The sequence below is a fragment of the Bubalus bubalis genome, chromosome 11 (genome assembly GCF_019923935.1).
Source record: "Bubalus bubalis isolate 160015118507 breed Murrah chromosome 11, NDDB_SH_1, whole genome shotgun sequence".
NCBI lineage: Eukaryota > Metazoa > Chordata > Mammalia > Artiodactyla > Bovidae > Bubalus > Bubalus bubalis.
Genome location: NC_059167.1, coordinates 65,920,070 through 65,945,775, shown reverse-complemented (window position 1 = coordinate 65,945,775; position 25,706 = coordinate 65,920,070). Strand labels below are relative to the sequence as shown.

Genomic DNA, 25,706 nt, shown 5'->3' with positions numbered 1-25,706 from the left:
AGGATGGGCTTCAGGGAGTTTATTAGGGAAAAGCACACCACCCAAAACAAAAAAAAACCACCCTGCCCCCCCAAACCAGTTACTCTCTCAGCTTAAAAAAACACAACACAGTTTTGCTAGTGAATCAAGAGTGATTCTTGGCAAGAGCCTATTTTCCTTAATCTCTGCAGCTAAATTATCTGGTGGAGTCAGCATGTGTCTGGACCAATGCTGTTTACTTGTATTAAGTCAGCTTTTTAAAAAAATTCCCAGCAGTACTAAGTGACTGTGCAATAGTCATAGTCTTTAAAAAGTCCATTTAATGACGTCTCACTTAATCACAAGCATAGAGCTAACAAACAGAGTATAAGTACAAAAGTACACGTATGTGTTCTATTATTGCTAATCCATTTTGCAAATTCAAGACAGTGGCTGTTTTTTGTGTTTTGATCACACCGTCACCCCCATCAGGCCTGGCTAAAATAATAGGAGCACTGGAAGTACTGTTCAGATTCCCTCAACTTAGTAGAAAGTTTCAAAATTTCAATCCCTAGGGCCAGTGATGAGTTATTTTAGAAAGAGAAACAGGAGAGGTAAATGAGATCAAGAACTTCTTCTGTGGAAGGTGACAGTTTAAAATTACACTAGCCCCTAAACAGAAAATGATGCCTGTAGCTATCTGGATTAAAAAAAAAAAAAAAAGACCACCATTTTTTGAAAAGTAGATTGAGGGAAAATAAAATAACTAATCCAAATGTAGGAAGAAAGGTCAGAGGCCAACCCGCCAACTCCTGCCCTTTCTTCAACTAACCAAAACATGCCAGCGTCTCCCAGGACTCGTGCCCTGTGTGCTGCTGGGGTGTCCCTCTCCTCTGTGATGTGGAACTACCCCGACAACAGACTCTGAAACCTAAAGAAACACACTCCCTTGGAGCAAGTCTGAGACACGCTTGCCTGTGGAATTTTCTTCTAAAGTAAAGCAGAATGGTGAAGTCTCAGAATGTCTCATGAAGGTATCTTAGAACTCTCTGTTCTAGACGCAGCTTCTCTTTATCGTTCAAGTATGCGTGCTTGTGCTCAGCCGCGTCCAACTCTTGGCGACCCCATGGACTGGGGTCCTCTGTCCGTGGGATTTTCCAGGCAAGAATACTGGAGTGGGCTGCCATCTCCTCTTCTAGGGGATCTTCCCGACCCCGGGATAGAACCCTCGACTCTTGCGTCTCCTGCATTGGAAGTGGATTCTTTACCACTGCACCACCTGGGGATCCATTCAAGTATGAAATTTCTATAATTCAAAACTGTCTTTGGGGGAATTTGTCTTCATTTCTCAGGAGTCCACTGAAAACTTTCCTAGAAACCAGCATTAGAGATTGAGGCTCAGCTCCACTAGTTTGCTTATTGCTTCCAGGCTGGTACCACCTTACAAAGAACCAAACTCTTTTAAAGATGCCCCAGGGGCAGATACCCAAGCTCTGTAATGGGAGGGCCAGAATAATGAGACCTATCCTGTGGGGGTGGAAGAATCAGTGGTTGCTCAATGAGGTAGGGAGTAAAAGTTCTTCATAGCAGACAACCAATTCTATTTCCTGTGAAGTCTGGTTTTTGACCTAGTTCCCAGAAAGTATGCTAAGTAAAAATAAGTTTGCCTGCTTTTAGAGCTAAGCCTGCTGCTGTTCCCAAAGGGATGCTATAATTACGTATACAATCTAAATGACACACCATACTAAGTGACTCTCTTCTTTGTGCCAGTACTGGGAGAAATAGCAGCATTGCCATGTATACATACAACTTAATCAGGCTACTTACTCTTAAATACACTATTAATTTCCAGGTGGTACATCCATGACAGGTTTCTCAGGTAACTCAGTGGTAAAGAATCTGCCTGCCAATGCAAGAGATGCAGGAGACTCGGGTTTGATCCCTGGTTCAGGAACACCCCCTGGAGGAAATGGCAATCCACTCCAATATTCTTGCTGGGACAATCCCATGGACAGAAGTGCCTGGTGGGTTACAGTTCAGAGTTGGACACAACTGAGTGGCTGAGCATACACACATACCCCTGACATGTGAGCCTCATGTATACATGGTCACCAGGTGGCTAGAAGGACAGAAACTCTTCTTTGCTGGTGTTTTGTGAGGTGCAGGGTGGTAGATAAAAGGGAAGAGGGAACCTGAGTTCTAGCCCTGTCTCTGCCTTTTCTTGAGCAAGTAATTTTACTTCTTTACTCTCAGTTTCTCATCTGTAAAATGGCCCTAGTATCATCTGTTTTATTAGCCATGAAAAGAAGGTGTATGTGATATTATTAATCAATGATTTAGGTCCCTGAATATTCATTGGAAGGACTGATGCTGAAGCTTCAATACTTTGGCCACCTGATGCAAAGAACCAACTGACTGGAAAAGACCCCAGTGCTGGAAAAGATTGAAGGCAGGAGGAGAAGGGAGCAACACAGGATGAGATGGTTGGATGGTATGACCGACTCAATGCACATGAGTCTGAGCAAGCTGAGAGACAGTGAAGGACAGGAAAGCCTGGTGTGCTGCAGTCCAGGGGGTTGCAAAGAGTCAGACACAACTTAGCGACTGAACAACAAATCTGGGACATAATTATTATAATCTTTATCATTGCTGGCAGGTTACATAAAGGGTAGCCTTGAATGTTAGAGAGAGGAGAGAAGACAGTGATTCTTAAAGTCCTCCCATTTGGCTGCTGAGTACAGTGGTCACTAGCAGGCCTTGGCCAGACGGCCTCACTTTCATCCCAGAACTGCCACTTAGCAGTCGAGTGGCTCGGTGGAAGCTAAATGGGCCTCTATGTCTCAATTCCTTCTCTTTACATCGGGGAAAACAGTCGCACCTATGTCACAGGTTTTTTGTGAGAATTTAGAGCTAATTCACCAGTAAAGTTTAGATCGATAGTAAATGCCATATAATTATCTGCTATTCCTTTTCTATGTATTCTGAATTCAATTAACACTTGATGGGTGGATTATTTTCAGCAAGTTTTAAATTCTGAGATAAAAAATCTTGCCATTTAGAACCTTTCCTGAAAGCTTTTCTTCCATACTCATCTGTTGTATGCTTCTGATTTGAGAAAAAATAAATATGTTAGGGAAGTAAATAATTTGCCAAAATAAAGCCAACAGCCATTCTCCCTTGTTTTTCCCTTCAATATATAGACTTTATAAAATGGGAATTTGAAAAAGGTGGCAGCTTATTTCTTTCTTAAGCCTCTGTCAGGCAAAAAGAGAGTAAGACTAAGGATAGTAGTAATGGAACCAAGGGACTCCAGGTAGACTTTCACGGAGAAGGATCCTGTGCCCTGCACTTGCCAGGGCCTCTGGAATCTTCTAGGGCCAGTTCTGGGACAGGAAAGCTGGCTGTTGCCTGCCCTGTGACCACGGCCCCTGGGAGGCCCTGCTGGGGGAGCTTCTTGTCCCACTCCCCCACAGCTGTGGTCCACTCGTCCTGAGAGACCCCTGGGGTTCACCCTCCAAGGCTCAAGCCCTACTTGTCCTACAAGGAGACATGGTGGTGCAAGCAAGGTTGCTCTGGAGTTGAGAAGCGTGCTTCTTCTAGAGGAGAAACTCTTAAGGTGGAAAAAGTCATCTGGACAGTGGTGTCAGTCACCGTGAGCAGCAGGACGGGATTTCTCTGTGACTCCATCTACATCATCTGTATATTTCTATTTAATCCTGCTGCCGAGCTCTCTTGCTGCCACTTGGATGCCTTCTTTGATTTGCTCTGGGAGCATAAATTAGCTCTTAGGGGAGAGTACCAATCCCTAGAGAGTTGAGTTTTTCACAGGGGGCACCTGTGGAGGTTGCCTGGGCCACTCTTGGCAGAGCCACTGCACAGCACTCTGCACATCATTCATTCCATGGTCCTTGTGAACGGCACTCCTGGAGCTGTGCAATCAGGTGCAACTCTCAGCCTCTGGGAGAACAGCTGTCAACTGGGAGGATTTGTTCCTTTTTTTTTTTTTAATCTAAAAAGCAGAAGTGTAGTTTCAAGTCTTTCATCTGTCATCTCTACTTCCATGTCTCCCTAAAGGCATTTGGAAGACCACTCCCTGGTGCTGAACCTCCCATAGCCCATTCCCTGCAACTAAAGAGACTCATGTGGTAGACTCATAAAAGAGGGAAATGGGGGCGTGAGGGGAACTCAAAGAAGAAAGAGAAAGGGGTTTTTAAAAAAAATAGGCTAGGAGTGACAAAAAGGAAGAAGGAGGGGGAGGTAGGAGCAGGGGCGTGCCTGAAAGCACAGAGCCGTGTCCAGGAGAACCCGCGGGCTTGTCCTCTGTTCTGGACCTCACTGCGTCTTGAGAACTCTGCAGAAAGGCAGTACAAATACAACACTGCTGCAATCCAGACAGAGCCCCAGCTATCCTACAACTCGCCTCTGTGAAATGACGACCACGCAACAAATGTCATGTTTGACTGTCCTGCCTGTTTCTCCTGCCTGGCTCTAATGAATGAGGATGCAGCTCAAAGCATGGGACTGAGAAGCCAAAGGGACACCCAGTGAGGAGGGGTGACTGGTCCTGGAATAACCAAGATTAAATCTGGGTGTCGGGAGAACTTTGGTGGCCCTCTGGGCTTAGTTCTCTGTGTAGGAGGTCCTGGCACACAATGCCCGAGAGTTAGCCATCCAGCCACCATGTAATGTGGCCAGCACGGGGAGCTCACTACCCCACAAGGCAATCTGATCCTTTCCCGTGAGGTTCAGATGATTAGAAATTTGTTCCTTATACTGTGTGGCCCTGCCATGTCCAATCCTGGGCCTTAGCTCTGCCCTCTGAAGCCACCCAGAGTAGGTATAAATGATCACTTCCTAAGAGAATCTCCCCAATATTTATATATGATAAGCGTATTTTCTTATAACTTCTTTTTTTCAGAACACACATACTCTGTTTTTCTGGTTTTGAACTTTTACACATAATTGGCAAGGATTCAAAGAACAGCTTTAAACAACGGGTCTAAAGATGGCGGTCTGCCGGTTCTTACCGATTGAGGAAAGCATTTCCAAAGCGACCAAGCTTTCGAAAGGGCTTTTTGGGGTCCACGACTAAAGCGTTCCCTGGGGTGTTGCCCTCAGTTTCCCCATACATCACAGCGATGAATGAGTCGGTGGTGGGCTCTGGCCCGATCCTCATGCCTGGGAAGTCTTGCTCCAGTAAGTATCTGAGAGAGGGGGGAAGAAAAAAAAAGACAAACTTAGCATGGTGTCACAAAGCAGGGGCTAAAAAGCTTGCTGGGGCCACTAACTTGGAACATAATCATTAAAAAACCCAGAATATAACCCCCAAGGAAAAAGGGAATGATTGGCATTGTACTCTTTTGCAAATAACTAATTTTCAAAGTTTAAAATCTGCAGACCTACTTTCTCTCCAGTGTAAGGAGCCTAGTGAAGAGGTGGACATGCTGCAGACTTGCTGGGCTTCTCAAAGTGGACCTTAGCTCAGCACAGCATTCCCGGTCATGGTTCCATTGGCACAATAGCTACTACTCCAGAGAAGAGGACCCAGTCAGCTCCTAGGCATCCTGGAAGACCCCGCTCAGGTCCACCTCCTTTAGGGAAGTGTCCCTGTCCCTCGAGCATGTTGGAGTCACCTGCTCTGTGGGCCCTGGGCACCCTGTGCCTGCAGACATCACTATGGATGCTGCACTTCTCTGTTCGTGGGTCTTGAAGGCAGGCCCATGTCTATGGCCAGATGTATTAACATTAATACATTCCCAGCACCCAGCAAAAATGCCTGCCCACAGAGGGCACCCAATGCGGCGAATGAAATAAGGAACCACCTCCTTCCTGGTCCCTGGCAATCAATGTGGCCCCACATCCTCTCTTGAGCATTTTACAGCTCCCCTGGGATCCTGGAGGTGGTAACCATGGAAGACAATCTCTAAAGAATGCAGTAGCAATCCAGAGGCTGATAAGAGGAGGGCTCGGATTAGGTATTACCAGGGCCAGCCCTAGCTCTCTGTGCAAACTGGAAAAAGATGCCCCTTCCTTTAGGCAAACCCAGCCCTGCACCACAACTCACAGCTTGGTGAGCAGAACTCTAAGCTGGATTTTACCCTTCTATGTCCTGTTGCCCAGTATAACCAGTTGCCCAGTTTAACCAGTATACAGCGGCCCTGGCAGATGCCATTGAGGGGTCTCGTTCAGGGGCCGAGGAGACAAATTGGTGTGATACAGCAGCAGTCTCCAACCTTTTTGGCACCAGGAAGCAATTTCGTGGAAGACAATTTTTCCACGGAAGGTGGTGGGGAGGGGGGATGGTTTCGGGATGATTCAAGTGCATTACATTTATTGTACACTTTATTTCTATTACTAGTACATTAGCTCCACCTCAGATCATGAGGCATTAGATATTGGAGGCTGGGGATCCCTGTGCTAGACTGACATGGCTAGGGTGGGGCAAGGGAGCCAGAGGTAGAGTGATGGGGAAAGTGCGCTTTCTGTGGGAAATGGTTGTGTCCCAGCATGGTTCCTGGCCACCCCCACCGGCACATCATTCAGCAGCAGCCACACAGAGCCCCTCCCTTCCTCCCCACCAAGATTCCCTTTCTGTGATGGAGGAACACACTTAGGTGTGTTTATCATATATGGAATGGCGGGGGGTGGAGGGGGTGGGGGGGACCACTCCCTCCTTCCTTTGCAACCAAGGAGAACATAAAGGAGGGAGGTTTTGGAATACTTTTTACTCATTATCAAGCAACAAATAGAAACACAACACCTTCAGAGAACACTTGGCAGGAACGGTGAATGGGGACCAGGGGTGGGGACAGTGGAAGAGAATCCCTGCTTGAGGTGACAGAGCTGTGTCCCTACTCTGCCAGGGAGATGACCCTTCACCCTGGGAGGAGGCTTAAGGATAGAAACCTGTACAACATTTTCCAGCTCCCCATTCCTACAGCTCACAGTCTCAGTTCAGTTCAGTCGCTCAGTCGTGTCCGACTCTTTGCGACCCCATGAATCACAGCATGCCAGGCCTCCCTGTCTATCACCAACTCCTGGAGTTTACTCAAACTCATGTCCATTGAGTCGGTGATGCCATCCAGCCATCTCATCCTCTGTCGTCCCCTTCTCCTCCTGCCCTCAATCCCTCCCAGCACCAGACTCTTTTCCAATGAGTCACTCTTGGTCCTAAATCATTTCGTTTCTAAAATGTCTTGACAGATCAAACTGAGGTCCAGAACCTATGATTTTATCCCCTGGGATAGAGGGAAAGAAGGGAACTACCAAACATCCAACACCATCCTGCCATTTTTCTAAGAATAAGAAATTAAGTCACCCTTTAGACTCATGTTTTCTTTGTAAACAAAACTGAAATTATTTAGCACTCTCACCAGGCGGTACTTGAAATACTTCATTGATCAATTTTTTTTTTAACATCATTCAAAGTTTCAACATTTCCGTGAACTTGTGGAGCACCAGAATAGATACATCCTTTAAATACATCCCATAAATTTAGAATAAATGCAAAAAAAAATCAGATAATAGCATCCAGCATTTATGAAGTACAGTCAACCCTTGAATATCATGGTTTGAGCTGCACAGGTCCACTTACACATGGCTCTTTTTCAGTAGCTAATACTACAGTACTATAGTACATGAACAAAGCGAGAATGAGGAGATGAGGTTCAAACCCAGCAGCCTTGAAAGGAAAAATCTGAGCAGACCCTGAGGTGTGATGCACCGAAACAGGTTGCCCATCCAGCCACATGCACGAGGCTGGAAAACTATGACACTTTTTTTTTGGACACCTCAGAGGCATTCCCAAGCTACAAGTTTCAGGGGCTTTGTGGTGTTTTCTGCCATAGCAAGAATTCAAAGGAACAAGAGGCCACAGGAAGACTACAGAAAAGACTCTACCGCAGCCCCCTGCATGGGCATCCTGTGTGCTGGGCTGGGTTCTGTCCCCAGTTCCACCTCGCTCTCCTTTTCCTGTGTTCTCAAAGAGGGCTGCCAGCTCTAGCGGTAACTGCTCCAAGACTCTCCAGCCAAGTCATCAACGAAAAACAAGACAGACATTTGGATTCCAAGCAGCTGACAGAAGGGGTGGTGCGGAAGACAGGCAGGAGGCCTGACATCACTTTGTCCCTGTCTGCTGAGGGCCATGGTTCAGCCTCGTCCAACTGGCTCCTGGCACCCTGCTCAGCCTATGTCAAGGAGTAGCTTTCATGCAAAGATATAGGTAGACAGTGTCCTTCTTCTTCCATTGCTGAGGTTTGACAATTTCTCTTTGACTTCATAGAAAAAATTGTCATTTGTGACATGGGGAACAAAAACATCTTCAAAACATTAAAAAGTCCTTCAACATCCCCAAGCACCATCTTCTCAAAGATGGGCTTAAGAATAACTAAAAAATAAGCAAACAACTAGAAAAGGCACATTATTCAATGACAGATATCCAAAATTCAAGCCATAAACTCCATCTCCCCTGAGTATTAACCCATGCGTTCTGTCTGGGTTTTGTCTGAAACACTTGGGCTTGGAATAGTGGAAAAGGCATTCATTATTTTAGTAATAACACCTAATGTTTGAGAACTTGTTATGTACTAAAGTCTTTATATAAATGTAACCTTATTTCATCATAAGTTTCTTATGGGGTAGGTACTATTTTTATGCCACCCCCCCATTTCACAGATAAGAAAACAAAGGCTCAAATAGATTAAATAGTTGATTAGAACCTAGGATTTCTTATTGGTCCTATGAGAGCACTACCTGTCCTAAATCAGACTTGAGAGGCTAGCAGTCTCCAACAGGCGCATTTGTAGGAATGGGTTCTGTGAATCATTACAAATACACAAATCTAAGACTTTTTAGTTGGTATTTAATCATTGAGTAAGCACTCCAAAAAGCAACAAGGCACATATATTTGGGGTGTTTTATGAACATTATTATTGATATTATTTACTTGTTATTTGGCTACACTGGGTCTGAGTTGCAGCACAAAGGATCTAGTTCTCTGATCAGGGATTGAACCTGGGTCCCCTGAGTTGGGAGCTCAGAGTCTTGGCCACTGGACCACCAAGGAAGTCCCGTGAGCATTATATTTTCATTTTCAAGCCAAATTCTAGAGAAATGGCCTGTGTCATGCTAAACAAGATTTTAAAATATTTGTGCATACATTGGCATCTGTGCAGAGAGTTTTGAGGTTCAATTCATTGCTCTATCTGGGACAATTTTCAAAAGCGCATTTAACTCCAACAATTGTTCCTTTCAGTATTACTAAGGTTTTAAACCATATATGAAGTACAGCTTTTAGTTCAGCAAAGAAACAGTTTTATTTCCTGATTTTTAAATCCAGGTCTGTGAGTTAAAATGCATAACTATTTTTAACATGTTGGAGGATTTTACACCGTGTATTTTCTGTTGATAATACCTGATCCACCATTTCACTAGGAGAGGGACTGAAAAGAAAAAGTTTGTCTTCAACTCTGATTTGTCCTGAATCTGGAAATGATGCTTTTAAAGCAATTTCCTTTGTCTATCTTAATGTTTAATACCAAGAAATGGAAATGGGAGAAAAATCAAACATTATCATAAAACTCTTATTAAAATGGTAAAGAATATATAATTATTTCCTAGCAATGAGTTCTACCACCACCACTGTTTACAGATACCACCAAACAATGGATGAAATTATGTCATACAGTTTATAAGGCAACACATAGGCTTGATCACTTCACCCTCATTGTTGCTGGAGGAGGTAGTTTTATCCCTAGCTTATAGAAGAAAAAAACTGTTTATGACAAGCTAAGCAGCTTGCACAGAACATTAATATAGGATAATGATTAATTCTTAACATGTTGATACATTTCCATCCCATCATTTTCTGCAACTATTATTTTTTTCATTATAAAATTGAGATCAAAGCATTTACACAACTTTGCATCTAGACTTTTCACCATTAGTTATTCCTCATGCCATTAAAAATTGGAAGAAAAAAATTTTTAATGGCTGCATACTATTCTGAGGTGAGTATGTATCAATTTAGTTTGCCATTTCCTTATAGTTGTGTATTGAAACAACTTCCCATTTCTTGCTATTATAAATAATGTTGATAGAAAACAAATTTACAGTTACCAAAAGGGAAAGGGTAGGGGGGAGGGTAAATTAGGAGCTTGGGATTAACAGATACATATTGCTATATATAAATACATAAACTACAGGTGCTATGGTATAGCACAGATAACTGTAGTCAAGGGCCTATAAAAACATATAATGGAAAAGAATCTTAAAAAGAATTTGCATGTGCACATGTGCGTGCGCACTCACACACACACACACACACACACACACGTCTTCCCAGGAAGCTCAGTGGTAAAGAAACCTCCTGCCAATGCAGGAGATGCAGGTTTGATCCTTTGATTGAGAAGATCCCCTAAAGAAGGAAATGGCAACCCACTTCAGTATTCTTGCCTGGAAATTTCCATGGACAGAGAAGCCTGGAGGGCTGCAGACTATGGGGTCACAAAGAGTCAGATGCAACTGAACATGTGTACATACACATATATATATTGGAATCACTTTGCTGTACACTAGAAGGTAACACAACATTGTAAATTAACTATACTTCAAATAAATAAACCTGAGATAAATATCTCTGGGCAAATATCCACTTAAAAAATTTTTGTTGTTGTTCAGTTTCTAAGTCGTGTCCAACTCTTTGCAACCTCATGGACTACAGCATGTCAGACTTCCCAGTCCTTCACTATCTCCAGGAGTCTGCTCAAATTCAGGTCCATTGTATCAATGATGCCATCCAACTATCTCATCCTCTGTCGCCCCCTTCTTCTCCTGCCCTCAATCTTTCCCAACATAAGGGTCTTTTCCAAAAACAATTTTAGCCTATTTATTTATTTTTATTGAAGTATAGCTGATTTACAACATTATATTAGTTTCATGTGTACAGCATAGTGATTTAGTATTTTTACATATTATACTGGGCTTCCCTGGTGGCTCAGAGGTTAAAGCATCTGCCTGCAATGCAGGAGACCTGGGTTTGATCCCTGGGTCAGGAAGATCCCCTGGAGAAGGAAATGGCAACCCACTCCAGTATTCTTGCCCGGAGAATTACATGGATGGAGGAGCCTGGTGGGCTACAGTCCACAGGGTCGCAAAGAGTCAGACACAACTGAGCGACTTTGCTTTCACTTTCATACTTCATTAAGCTCAGTTCAGTCACTCAGTTGTGTCTGACTCTTTGCAACCCCAATGACTGCAGCATGCCAAGCTTCCCTGTCCATCACCAACTCCGAGAGCTTGCTCAAACTCATCGAGTTGGTGATGCTATCCAACCATTTCATCCTCTGTCATCCCCTTCTCCTCCTGCCTTCAATCTTTCCCAGCATCAGGGTTTTTTCCAGTGAATCAGTTCTTCGCATCAGGTGGCCAAAGTATTGGAGCTTCAGCTTCAGCATTAGCCCTTCCAACAAATATCCAGGACTGATTTCCTTTAGGATGGACTGGTTGGATCTCCTTGCAGTCCAAAGAACTCTCAAGAGTCTTCTCCAACATCACAGTTCAAAAGCATCAATTCTTCAGCGCTCAACTTTTTTTTTTATGGCACTTAATACTTCATGAAAGGTTATTACAAGATAACTTTAAATAATCTTCTTTGAGTTACTGAAAAACTAAGTCAGGCCAGACTTACTTCCATTTTAAAACTCTATGTCCTTCCTTAAGTGTGAAACTTAAGTTTTCGTTTCATTTTTGTCTTTCCCTTAATTAAAGCACTGACATATTATTACCAAGACTGCTTGTTCAGATGACATCATCCTTATAACAAATCTGCCTACTAAGAGAGTGGAGCAAGAAACCGGAATGGCCTGTTGGACCAAGAATCTGGAATTTGCTGGGTAAGCCTTTCACAACTCAATTTTCCCAGCTGTGAGTGGAATTTAAACTCCTTGGGGTTGGGATGTGCTGAAGGCACGCTGATGTCTAGTCTATGCCATAATCTGGAGCTATTCCTCTCCACCTTCCATGCTGCTCTGGAAGGAGGGTGGAAGAAAGGGAAAGGAGAAAAAAGGGAAAGGAAGTCTACTGGAATCAAACATGCTTCCATGAGGAGGGCCTGCATCTGCATCTACAACCCCTATCAAGGGGATAACAGCCAGCACATGCCGAGGAAAAGGAAGGCAAGCATCCAAACCAAAAACAGTCCTCACACCAAAAATATATCAAAACCCACACAAGTTATGCAGGGATACTCCCTCATATAAATAGCCCTCCAAGACTACAGAAGATAACTGTTTCTCTGAACTCATGGAGTAAGAGAAATATAAGCACAATGAAGAGGCAGAGGAACCAGTTAATACATTACTGACCAGAGGATTTTTCCAAAAACTAATGCCTGTGGCCAGTGACTTGTTATGTAAGTGAACACTGAAACATCTCTGGTCAATAATGTTCGGGTAACAAAAGACATATTAGTATGTCTCTGGTCAATAAGTTTTTAAAGACCAGGAGAATTCCCCTGTAGGAACACACAATAAAACAGACTTCTTCAGTCTAATAGACACTGGGTTCAAAAAAGAAGTAATGAAAATACTGAAGGAATTAAGAAAAGCTATCCTTAAATTTCTTGAGGAATTAAGAAATGATGATGCTGTAAAAAGGACCTAGAAACTATAAGGAGATGACAAGAACAATTAGATAATTAATTTTCTGAGACAAAAGCTGAGCTAAAGGCACTGAACAGCAGAATGAATAATGCAGAAGATCAAATAAGTGATCTGGAAGATAGAATAATGGAAATTACTCAATCAAAACAGCAGACAGAAAGCCAAATTGAAAAAAAAAAAAATGAAAGCACTATAAGAGACCTATGGGATAACATAAAGTGGGATATTCTTCACAAAAACTAAAGAGAACAGAAGCATAAAAGGAAATCAAACCACAAAAAGAAAAAAAAAAAGAAAGGAACAAAGAAGAAACAAAAAATCAACTGGAAAACAAAGTTTAAAAAATGAGAATAAATACATATGCATCAATAATTACCTTAAACGCCAATGAACTGAATGCTCCAATCCAAAGACATAGAATGGCAGACTGAATAAAAAAACAAGGGCCTACAAATGCTGCCTACAAGAGACCCACCTTAGGACCAAGGACACACACAGATTTAAAGTGACAGGATGGAAAAAGATATTTCATGCAAACAGAAATGACAAGAAAGCAGGAGTTACAATACTAATATCAGACAAAATAGACTTTAAAGTAAAGACTATAAAGAAAGATATAGAAAGACTATATAACAGTAAAAGGATCAATACAAGAAGAGGATTTTACACTTATTAACATCAATGCACCTAATATAGGAGCACCCAAATATATAAAACAAATACTAACAGACACAAAGGGAGAAATTGATAAGAATACAATAATAGTAGACTTTAACACCCCACTCACATCAATGGACAGATCTTCTAGACAGAAAATCAATAAAGCAAAGAGATTCTAAATGATACAGTAGAAGTTAGACTAAACATACTTTTAGGACATTATATCTCCTCCCAAACACAATACACATTCTTTTCAAGTGCACATGGAACATTCTCTAGGACTGACCACATACTAAGGCACAAAACTAACCACAAATAATTTAAGAGTACAGAAATTATTTCAAGCGTCTTCTCTGACCACAACAACATGAACTAGAAACCAAGGGAAAATGAGAAAAAAACAATTACATAGAGACTAAACAACATGCTACTAAGAAAACAAGGTGTCAACAAAGAAATCAAAAAGGAAATTAAAAATACCTTGAGACAAATGACAAAACACAGCTATACAAAATCGATGGGACGATGCAAAAGCAGTTCTTAGAGGGAAGTTCATAGCAATAGAGGCTTTCTTCAAAAATCTCAAATAAACAACTTAATCTAACACTTTAAAAGAACCATACAAAGAAGAACAAACAAAACCTAAAGTCAGCAGAAGGAGGAAATAATAAACAATGGGGAGGAAAAAATAAAATAGAAATTAAAAAAAGAACAGAAAAAAATCAGTAAATCAAAAAGGGTAAACAAAATTGACAAGTCTCTGGCCAGACTCACCAAGAATAAGAGAAGAGAGAACCCAAATAAAATAAGAAATGAAAAAGGAGAAATCTCAACCAATACCACAGAAATACAAAAAACATAAGAGAACACTATGAACAATTATATGCCAAAAAATTTGATAACCTAGAAGAAATGGACAATTTTATAGAAACATACAGCCCACCAAAACCCAATCAAGAAGAAACAGATAATTTAAATAGACCAAATAGACTCTAAAATAAACTTGCTACAAAAGTCCAAGACCAGAAAGCTTCACAAGTGAAGTTCTACCAAATAAAGAAGAACTTACAGTGATTCTTCTCAAGCTCTTCCCAAAGACTGAAGACTAGAGAACACTCACAAAGACATTCTATGAAGCCAGAACACCCTGGTATTAAAATCAGACAAAGATTTCACCAAAAAAGAAAATTACAGGCCAAGGTCTTTGATGAACATAGATGAAAAAATTCTCAACACAATACTAGCAAACTGAATCCAACAACACATAAAAGGTCATACACCATGACCAAGTAGGATTCATCCCAAGTTCACAAGAATGGTTCAACATACACAGATCAATCAATGCAATACATCACATTAATAAAAGTAAACAACCACATGATCATCTCAATATATGCAGAAAAAGCATTTGACAAATTGTTTTTTGCAAATTCAACATCAATTCATGATAAAAACTCTCACCAAAGTGGGTAAAGAGGGACTACAGCTCAACATAATAAAAGCCGTTTATGATAAACTTACAACCAATATGATACTCAATGGTAACAAGCTAAGAATCTTTCCAATAAAATCTGGAACAAGACAAGTATGCCCACTTTCATGTCTATTCAACATAGTATTGGCAGTCCTAGCCATAGCAATCAGACAAGAAAAAGAAATAAAATGTATCCAAATTGGAAGAGAAAAGGTAAAATTGTCACTATATGCAGATAATATGATATTATATATAGAAGGTCCTCAGGACTCCGCACAAAAACTACTGCTCTAATTAATGAATTCAGCAAAGTAGCAGGATAAAAGATTAGCATTCAGAAATTGACTGCATTTCTTTACACTAACAATGAAATATCAGAAAGGAAGTATGCATATATACACACACACACACACACATATACACACCTAGGAATAAACCTGACTAAACAGGAGAAAGAATTATATGTTGAGAACTATAAAACATTAATACAAGAAATTAAAGAGGATTCAAAGAAATGGAAAGATAGTATCACACTCTTAGAAGAATTAGCATTGTTAAAATGGCCATACTACCCAAAGCAATCTACAGATTTAATACAATCCATATCAAATTACTCATGCGATTTTTCATAGAACTAGAACAAATAATCCCCAAATGTATTTGTTGTTCTTGTTGTTTAGTTGCAAAGTTGTGTCTGACTCTTTTGTGAGCGCACGGACTACAGCCCACCAGGCTCCCCTGTCCATGGGATTTCCCAGGCAAGAATACTAGAGTGGGTTGCCATTTCTTTCTCCAGGGGATCTTCCTGACCCAAAGATTGAACTTGTGTCTCCTGCTTGGCAGGCAGATTCTCGACCACTGAGTCACCTGGGAAGCCCCCCATGGCACCATAAAAGACGCAGAATTGCCAAAGCAATCCTGAGGGAACTCTCCCATATTTCAGACAATACTACAAAGCTACAGTAATCAAAACACTGTGGTTTGGTACAAAAACAGCCATATGGATCAATGGGACAGAACAGAGAGCACAAAAATAAACCCACACACCTATAGGCAATTAATCTTTGACAAAAGAGGTAAGAATATAAAATGGGAAAAAGTCTCTTCAGGAAGTGGTGCTGGGAAAGTTGGACAGATGCATGTAAATCAATGAAGCTGATTTACAACATGCACAAAAATAAACTAAAAATGGCTTAAAGATCTAAACATAAGACATGATATCATAAAACTCCTAGAAGTGAGTATAGGCAAAACAGTTTCTGACATAATTCAGACCAATGTTTTCTTAGGCAATAGAAATAAAAACAAGTGGGACCTAATCAAACTTATGAGATTTTCAGAGCAAAGGAAACCATAAAAAAACAAAAACAAACAAATGAACAAAAAATATGGAAAGACAACCTATGGAATGGGAAAAAATATTTGCAAATACTGTGACTGACAAGGGCTTAATCTCCAAAATATACTAACAGCTCATACAACTCAACAACAACAAAATACCCAACCCAATTAAAAAATAGACATTTCTCCTAAGAAAGCAAACAAATGGCCGCTGGGCACATGAAAATATGCTCAACATTGCTAACTCTTAGAGAAAAGGAAATTAAAATCACAATGAGGTACCACCTCACACCAGTCAAATGTCCATCATTAAAAATAAATGCAGTCTACAAATAAATGCTGGAGGGAATATAAATACTATTAGTCGGATAGCTGTGAAAAGAAGAGAAGCAAAAAGCAAAGGAGAAAAGGAAAGATATACCTATTTGAATGTAGAGTTCCAAAGAATAGAAAAGAGAGATAAGAAAGCCTTCCTCAGTGAACAATGCAAAGAAATAGAGGAAAACAATAGAATAAGAAAGACTAGAGATCTCTTCAAGAAAATTAGAGATACCAAGGGGACATTTCCTGCAAAGATGGGCACAATAAAGGACAGAAATGGTATGGACACAACAGAAGCAGAAGATATTAAGAAGAGGTGGCAAGAATACACAGAAGAACTGTACAAAAAGATCTTTATGACCCAGATAACCATGATGGTGTGATCCCTCACCTAGAGCCAGACATCCTGGAAAGTGAAGTCAAGTGGGCCTTAGAAAGCATCACTATGAACAAAGCTAGTGGAGGTGATGGAATTCCGGTTGAGCTATTTCAAATCCTGAAAGATGATGCTGTGAAAGTACTGCACTCAGTATGTCAGCAAATTTGGAAAACTCAGCAGTGGCTACAGGACTGGAAAAGGTCAGTTTGCATTCCAATCCCAAAGAAAGGCAATGCCAAAGAATGCTCAAACTACTGCACAATTGCACTCATCTCACAAGCTAGTAAAGTAATGCTCAAAATAAGCCAGGCTTCAGCAATACATGAACCGTGAACTTCCAGATGTTCAAACTGGTTTTAGAAAAGGCAGTGGAACCAGAGATCAAATTTCCAACATCTGTTGGATCATCAAAAAAGCAAGAGAGTTCCAGAAACACATCTATTTCTGCTTTATTGACTATGCCAAAGCCTTTGACTGTGTGGATCACAAGAAACTGTGGAAAATTCTGAAAGAGATGGGAATACCAGACCACCTGATCTGCCTCTTGAGAAATTTGTATGCAGGTCAGGAAGCAACAGTTAGAACTGGACATGGAACAACAGACTGGTTCCAAATAGGAAAAGGAGTTCGTCAAGGCTGTATACTGTCACCCTGTTTATTTAGCTTACGTGCAGAGTACATCATGAGAAACATGGAGCTGGAAGAAGCACAAGCTGGAACCAAGATAGCACAGAGCCTCTTGACGAAAGTGAAAGAGGAGAGTGAAAAAGTTGGCTTAAAGCTCAACATTCAGAAAACTAAGATCATGGCATCCAGTCCCATCACTTCATGGCAAATAGATGGGGAAACAGCGGCTGACTTTATTTTTCTGGACTCCAAAATCACTGCAGATGGTGATTGCACCCATGAAATTAAAAGACGCTTACTCCTTGGAAGGAAGGTTATAACCAACCTAGACAGCATATTAAAAGCAGAGACATTACTTTGCCAACAAAGGTCCATCTAGTCAAGGCTATGGTTTTTCCAGGAGTCATGTATGGATGTGAGACTTGGACTATGAAGAAAGCTGAGGGTTGAAGAATTGATGCTTTTGAGAAGACTCTTGAGAGTCCTTTGGACTGCAAGGAGATCCAACCAGTCCATCCTAAAGGAGATCAGTCCTGAGTGTTCATTGGAAGGACTGATGTTGAAGATGAAAATCCAATACTTTGGCCACCTGATGTGAACAGCTGACTCATTTGAAAAGACCCTGAGGCTGGGAAAGATTGAGGGCAGGAGGAGAAGGGGACAACAGAGGATGAGATGGTTGGATGGCATCACCGACTCAATGCACATGAGTTTGGGTAAACTCCGGGAGTTGGTGATGGACAGGGAGGCCTGGCGTGCTACGGTTCATGGGGTCACAGAGTCGGACACGACTGAGTGACTGAACTGAACTGAAACTGAAGTTCATATAGCCACTTTGGAAAACAGTATGAAGGTTCTTCAGAAAACTAAAAATAGAATTTTCATATGATCCAGCAATTCCACTCCTGGGCATATACCTGGACAAAATTATAATTCAAAAAGATACACACACCCCTCTGCTCATAGCAGCACTATTCATAATAGCCAAGATACGTTAACAAACTAAATGTCCATTGATAGATGAATGGAGGACAGGATGTGGTATGTATATAGAATGGAATACTACTCAGCCATAAAAAATGAAATCATGCCATCTGCAGCAACATGGATGCAACTAGAGATGATCATACTAATTCAAAGAAAGAAAATTACCATATGATATCATATGTGGAATCTAAAATGCAGCACAAATGAATCTATGTACAAAACAGAAACAGACTCACAGACATAGAGAAGAGACTTGTGGTTGCCAAGGGGGAAGGGGTTGGAGAAGGAATGGAGTGGGAGGTTGGGGTTAGCAGATGTAAGCAGCTGCTGCTGCTAAGTCACTTCAGCCGTGTCTGACTCTGTGCAACCCCAGAGACGGCAGCCCACCAGGCTCACCCGTCCCTGGGATTCTCCAGGCAAGAACACTGGAGTGGGTTGCCATTTCCTTCTCCAATGCATGAAAGTAAAAAGTGAAAGTGAAGTCGCTCAGTCGTGTCCAACTCTTAGCGACCCTATGGACTGCAGCCTACCAGGCTCCTCCACCCATGGGATTTTCCAGGCAAGAGTACTGAAGTGGGGAGCCACTGCCTTCTCCGAGATGTAAGCTATTACATATGAAATGGATAAACAACAAGGTCCTACTGTATAGCACAGAGAACTATATTCAGTATCCTATGATAAACCATAATGGAAAGGAATATAAAAAGAATGTGTGTGTTATAACTGAATCACTTTGCTCTACAGCAGAAATTAACACAACACTGTAAACAAATTCTACTTCAATTAAAAAAATGGGAAAAAATTAAAAAAAATGTTCCAAGCTGTACAACAGAATATGATGCAGACATAAGCTATTTTTGAAGATGACTTAATAACACAAGAAACAGTTCATTATATCATCTTAAGTGAAAAAGGCTATTTATTAAATTGTATTTATTGCATAATCCCTAGTTTTATAATCATGACTTCTATGTCTTCATCTATGTTATCTGTTAAAAATGTGAACAGAGTTTGGACCACATGCCATGGAAAGTCCACCAGTGAGCCTCTCTCTTCAGGCTTGATGGTTCCAGTGTCATAGACTTCACCAACTGAACATTCATCTAGCAATAGTTCCCAAACATTTCTTGGGAGAGGCTGCCTAAAAATCACCATGAGAGGTAGTTTAAAATAACAAAAACAGATTTTTCAGTCTGATCCACAGAGGTTCCACTTCACAAGGTCTGGGATGAGCCCCTGGAATCTGTTTCAGAAGGTCTCCTGGTGACTCTGACCCCCGGACAGATTCAGGAACCACAGCTTTCTATTTCAGAATTCTCCAAGGTTTTGAAAGGTGTTTTGAATGTCTTTTAGAAGTAAGCATCTAGATGTCACTTCCAATCCTCAGGGACTGCTGCCCTTTGTTAGGTAGATGATGTAATTAGTGGACAAGAAGCTGACAGACAGCATCGCCCCAAGCAGGGACTGCCGCCACCAAGGCACACTCAACCTGTTCTGCACCACCCCCATCCCTCAGAACACTTGCTCCAAGTCCTGCCTCTTCCTGGGCTTCTGAACCACCAGCTGCTCCCCCTCCACACACCCCTTCTATCAACTTCTAACTCTGTAGGATCATGATCATCAACCAAACCTCCAGAATGCCTGTGACCAGGGCATGGTTCCTCGCCCTCAGTGCCCAGTTGCTGAGAATTTTCTATATTTGGTGCTTCACCGCCCACTCATTCTTCAACCTACTGTCACCTGGCTTCCATCAGCACCACTTACTGACTCTTGCCAAGGTCACCCTGGCTTCTGATGGCTAATCCACTGGTTCTGTTTCCCCGAGGCAGCTGACGCTGCTGACCACCCCCTCTTTTTCCCTGGCTTTTGTGGGGACCGTCTGCTGTTTCACCTGTCTAGCATCCATTTCCCCTTTTTGATAGCTGTACTCTGAGGAGCCACCTCTTCCCACCAGCAGGCCATGAGGCTTAGGGGCTGACCACCCAACTCCAGACAGGGATACTCATTTCCCCCAGCTTGAGGGACTGGCTCAAGGATGGGCAGATGGCCAAAGTCAAGCCAATGAAACTCAAACTTGAGACTTGTAGCTCAAACTATGGGGAGAGGGGTTCTCTTCTTTCCCACTGGGGTTGCTGAGCTGGCAGAACTTGAGTCTGGAATTGGAGAGGGTCTGTCCCCGCCCATGAGCAAGTGCCTGAGAAGGAAGCCAATGTGAGAAGACAGCAGAGCTGAGAGACCAAGTCCTGATGGCACCACATGGGGTCCCAGGCTGGGTCTGAAGCCAGCACACTCTGGTCCAATCAGTTTCATGAGAAAAAGTGTATCTTTTTACTTAAGGCTTTTTAAGTTGAGTTGCTGTTACTTGCAACCAAAAGAGTCCTAAGATGGCTCGGAACCACCATCCTTCCCTGGCATCACCTTCATCTCCGTGGTGATATTTTCCCCAGTGCCTCCACAAGGTCCTCTTCCTCTCATTCCAGACCCACATGTCCGACCCCTCTTGGACTCTACACCTGGGTGTCCACTTATGCACAGGCTTAAACCTAAACTCATAAGTATGCCTCCATTCTTCCTCGCCTCAGTGGACAGCTCACCCACCCACCTGGTTAACCAAACTTGGGCCTCACCACGGATACTTTCTCACTTTCACTTCCCTATCCCCTTGGGGCTGTGAATTTTTGCTCATTCCGCTGGGTTCAGCTTCCAGGTTGTGTCCCCAGATGCCTTTTCTAATCTCCAAACCTGCATGAAGGGTCCCTCCTATGCTCCCACCCCACCCCGTGCTTTGTCACAGCTCTTGTCACCCAGAGTCCTGAGGGCTTGATTCTTTTCCATAGTCTGGGATAGCTGGGCCCATCCCTGACATCAATACTATTTGAGGAAAGGAATACTAGGCTGTGTAGGTATGAGCTTACATTGTATACTGTAAATACAGTCTATACAGTGAAAATTAAATATTTCAGTATTTCAGAAAGATCTGCAAAAGGCATGGTATTTGGCACACAGACTATGATTTTTGGGGTCTAGCACTTGAATAAGGGTAAGAACCACCCAACTGGGCCCCCAGTGTTTCCCTAAAGGATTTTTTCTTTTTTAATGGGTGAACCAGCCTGCCTTCTACTGAGTACCTTTATTTCTCTTTAATAGCTGAATCTAGAGCTTATCCAGAGAAGGGAATGGCACCCCACTCCAGTACTCTTGCCTGGAAAATCCCATGGATGGAGGAGCCTGGCAGGCTGCAGTCCATGGGGTCGCTGAGGGTCGGGCACAACTGAGCGACTTCACCTTCACTTTTCACTTTCATGCATTGGAGAAGGAAATGGCAACCCACTCCAGTGTTCTTGCCTGGAGAATTCCAGGGACTGGGGAGCCTGGTGGGCTGCCATCTATGGGGTCGCACAGAGTTGGACACGACTGAAGTGACTTAACAGCAGCAGCAGAGCTTATCAGAGGAATAGAGTAGAGCTTTGTCCTTAAAATCTATTTCTTCCCTTTTTTGAAAACCGAACATTTGCCTGCTTCCAACTTTCTGATACTTTTCATATTCTTCATTATTTCTTACAAATCACAGAACACAGTTTTCTTTGAGCACAACTGCAAGCTCTTCCTAGGAGAAGGCAATGGCAGCCCACTCCAGTACTCTTGCCTGGAAAACCCCATGGACGGAGGAGCCTGGTAGGCTGCAGTCCATGGGGTCGCTAAGAGTCGGACATGACTGAGCGACTTCACTTTCACTTTTTACTTTCATGCATTGGAGAAGGAAATGGCAACCTACTCCAGTGTTCTTGCTTGGTGAATCCCAGGGACAGGGCAGCCTAGTGGGCTGCCGTCTATGGGGTCTCACAGAGTCGGACACGATTGAAGTGACTTAGCAGTAGCAGCAGCAAGCTCTTCCTACAAGGACCTCCCATCCATCTATCCACCTGGGTATTTCCTGGGTCTTGCCTGTGGCAGGCCCTAGAGAGCTCCTCATTGTCTGGTTTGAGTCCCTCTCAAACATGCCTGGGCTCCCTTCTACCATCTCTGGAGCACTTTCTTTAAGAGAAAAGGAGGAAGCAAAATAATAGCTGAGCAGTTCTGCTTTTTGTTAACGTTCCAAGAAGAGTTCCAGGCTTCACCCTATCGCTTCCTGATTCTTTTTCTTGTTCTGATCATACCTAAAAAGGCTTTTTTTTTTAATTGTCTGAGGCATTTTTTTTTTTTATTGTCTGAGGGGACATATTGTCTCAGCCCCCTCATTTTAGCTTCTTAATGCTTCATATTATCCTCCAACCTTGTTTTCATCCTTGTCCATGGAACCCCTGCCTGCCTTTTCCCTATTAATGCTATATTTAATATTTAAAGTTTTAAAACATAACTGCTTTATCAAGCATTTTATAGGAAAACATCACACTGTGATTTTGCTAACCTGAGCATTATGAAGAATGAATGTTTATACACTGACAAGGATATACAAAGAAAAAAAACAAATAGGGATTGCATGGTGGCTATCTGTACACTGCTTTTTCTCAGGTCTACTCCTTAGTTCCTTTTGCTCCTAGCCCCCCTCTGAAATCAAACTCAGGTCTCCGGTGCCTCACCAACCTTCTGGTATACCCCGAGTTTCTTCCACCCTCACAGGTCCACTTTTGTGCCTGATGCCTAACAACCAGGTCACTTAGGCCAGGGAAGGTCTCAAGAGCAAGTGACTTCCTGATAGGGTGACTCCTTTCTCACTGTAGTGTTGCACGTGGGGGCTCCAGGGCCTCCTGAGAAGTGGTTCATTTGGATGGAGTCATTGTTTAGTTGCTAAGTCGTGTCTGACTCTGTGACCCTATGGACTGTAACTTACCAGGCTCCTCTGTCCATGGGATTTCCCAGGTAAGAATACTGGAGTGACCCAGGGATCGAACCCGTGTCTTCAGCTTGGCAGGTGAATTCTTTACCACTGAGCCACCGGGAAGTCCTTGGATAGAGTCACCAAATTCCCAATCCTTCTTCAAACTATGCTTAGCTATTCCACAAAGTTCCCCCAAATGATGAGACAGAAAAACAGTAAGCTGAAAAAAAGATGGATACATGTTTCCGTGGGTTTGTTCTCCTGCCTTAGATTTGCTTATTATCCAGGCTGTGGGAGCAGAGAGAGGACCAAATAATATCCAGGTTGACACAATATTAACAGTGGCTCCCTAATCACACAATCTCATGGCAAGGACAGATGGGAGGAACTACCCAGGGTGCTCTGAACAGGCCATCACCAATGCTGAGACTATTTTAATTATAACAATGCTTACCTTCTTATCCTTTATCTGTATATTTCAAAAGGTCTACCTCCTACTCTTGTGCTACATAATGCTTCATAGGCCTATATATTTAAATTGGTTAGTATTACTGAGCCCTTAAGTGTATTTTATAACATCTTTCAAGGTGTCAGTTTATGTAATATTTCTAGGTTCATTTTGAGTGTCTTAGGTGACATATTTAATACTCTTTTCAGCTTACTAATAAGCACCAAATAAAACAATTTAAAAGTATTTTCTTTCATCTTTCTTAACATTCAACTGACTTTCGAGAACTATATTTCAATATAGTCTATTTGCTTTGCTGAATTAATTCATCGTGTAGCTGCAGCTTTGGGTGGAACCTATTTTCTGTAGTGACAACTATATTTGTAGGAACTATAGGTCACTGGAACCCAGAAAAAGAGGCCGCTACTTAATAGAAATGGCATGTATCCAAATATATATAGATGCAGTTTTCTGAACACCTGTTGATCATCAATGATGAAGAAACTTACAATTTCCAAAACCCTGGCCCCAAACCTAAAATGATCACTTTGTTTCAATGGACACACAGTTTAACCCAGGAAAACAAGTCTCCTAACCAAAGAGAGTCTTAATATGCCAGCTGCTTTAAAAGTAAAATAACCTCTTCAAAAAGCAATCTGTTACAATGCAAATTATTTCCCATTAAAAACCACTTCCGAGGGATTATATGATTTGAATGTCAAGGCATCCACAGTAATTGTTTGCTTTTGGAGACACGGCAAGCATGACAAATATTTTCAGTTGTCAAGGGTGACGGAGAAGGGAATGACCCACCTAAGAAATGGAAACTAACCAGTAGTAATATGACACTCCCCCTGAGCTCCACTGGGCGCTGGCTGGTTTGGTGGCTACACACAGCTAACTTCCTATGGCAGGATAAAGAAAGGCTGTGCACGAGCTGAATGAAGGCGGCCTCTCTACTCGGTCCCCCTGAACAGTGTTGGGGGCGGGATGCAGGGCCGCAATGGAAGGGGGCGTGGGCAATACCCTCTACTGTTGCCATTCTTTCATTCAATAAATAGTTATACGCCGGGCACTGTGCTGGGCCTTAACTTTCCAGCTTGACTCAATGATCCATTCTGATACCCCACACCTTTGTCCCCATTTCCAGCCCTTGGTCTCACTCGCTCGTCAAGAAGGTGCTTATTATAGACTTGCTTTTCCTCCCATCCCGGGGCTCGCAGGCTAGGGTGACAAAATAAAGCCAGTCAGAGGAGTGCCTTCCTTGCACAGAGGAGTGCAAGGAAGGAGGGCTCGTAGTACGCAGAGACTGGGGGGGGGGGGCGCGGGGGGGGCGGGGGGGGGGCGCGGGGGGCGCGGGGCGATTCTGAGGATCCTCTCGGCCGCGTAGGGAGAGCCTGCCCTCACTTCGGCGGCCGGTCCCGGGGCAGGGCCTCAGACACCCGGGCACCGCGCTCGGAAGGGGAACCTGAGGCCGCGCCGATGCTGGAGAAAGCGGCAGAGAGGGGATTCCTCGAAGGAGAAGGGGGCGCTAAGGAAGCCGGCGGGAGGCTGGTGACAACAGGAGCGCACGTGGGGAGGAGGACGGCCTCCACCTAGGTGACGGGGACAGGTGTGTAGGCAGGAGGGCGGAGGGGGCGGGGAGGGTTACCTGATGAAGGTGGTCTTGCCGGTGCTGTACTGGCCCACGAGCAGGATCATGGGCTTGTTCTCAAAGTCAGCGTCCTCCAGCGCCGGCGAGTGGAACTCGTGGAAGCGATACGCCTCCTCCAGCGGCAGCACCTTGCGCTGGTAGAGCGAGCGCAGGCCACCCGTCACGGTCTGCACCGGGTCCGCGCCCGTACCTCCGCGCCCGCCCGCCTGCCGCCCTAACCAGCTGAACATCCTGCCGCCGGCCCGCTCGTCTGTGCCCCGCGTTGGCCCTCTCAGTGCTGGTCCCGAGCTCCGACCCCACTCCGGGCTCGACCCTCCCCAGCTGGCACTGAGCAGCCCCAACAGCCCTCGCCGCCGCCCGAGCTGGCCCCGCCTCGCGC

General features: G+C 43.2%; 1 protein-coding gene across 1 annotated transcript in view; it reads right to left on the bottom strand.

The window, feature by feature from the left end:
* Positions 1–25,706, bottom strand: part of EHD4 (EH domain containing 4) — an 82,750-nt gene extending 57,044 nt beyond the window's left edge. The window contains exons 1-2 of the mRNA XM_006066214.4: positions 25,325–25,706; positions 4,986–5,162 (exon numbers count right to left, since the gene is read on the bottom strand). Coding sequence (XP_006066276.1) covers positions 4,986–5,162; positions 25,325–25,557 — 410 coding nt within the window. The 5' untranslated portion in view covers positions 25,558–25,706. The remainder of the gene's footprint in view (positions 1–4,985; positions 5,163–25,324) is intronic.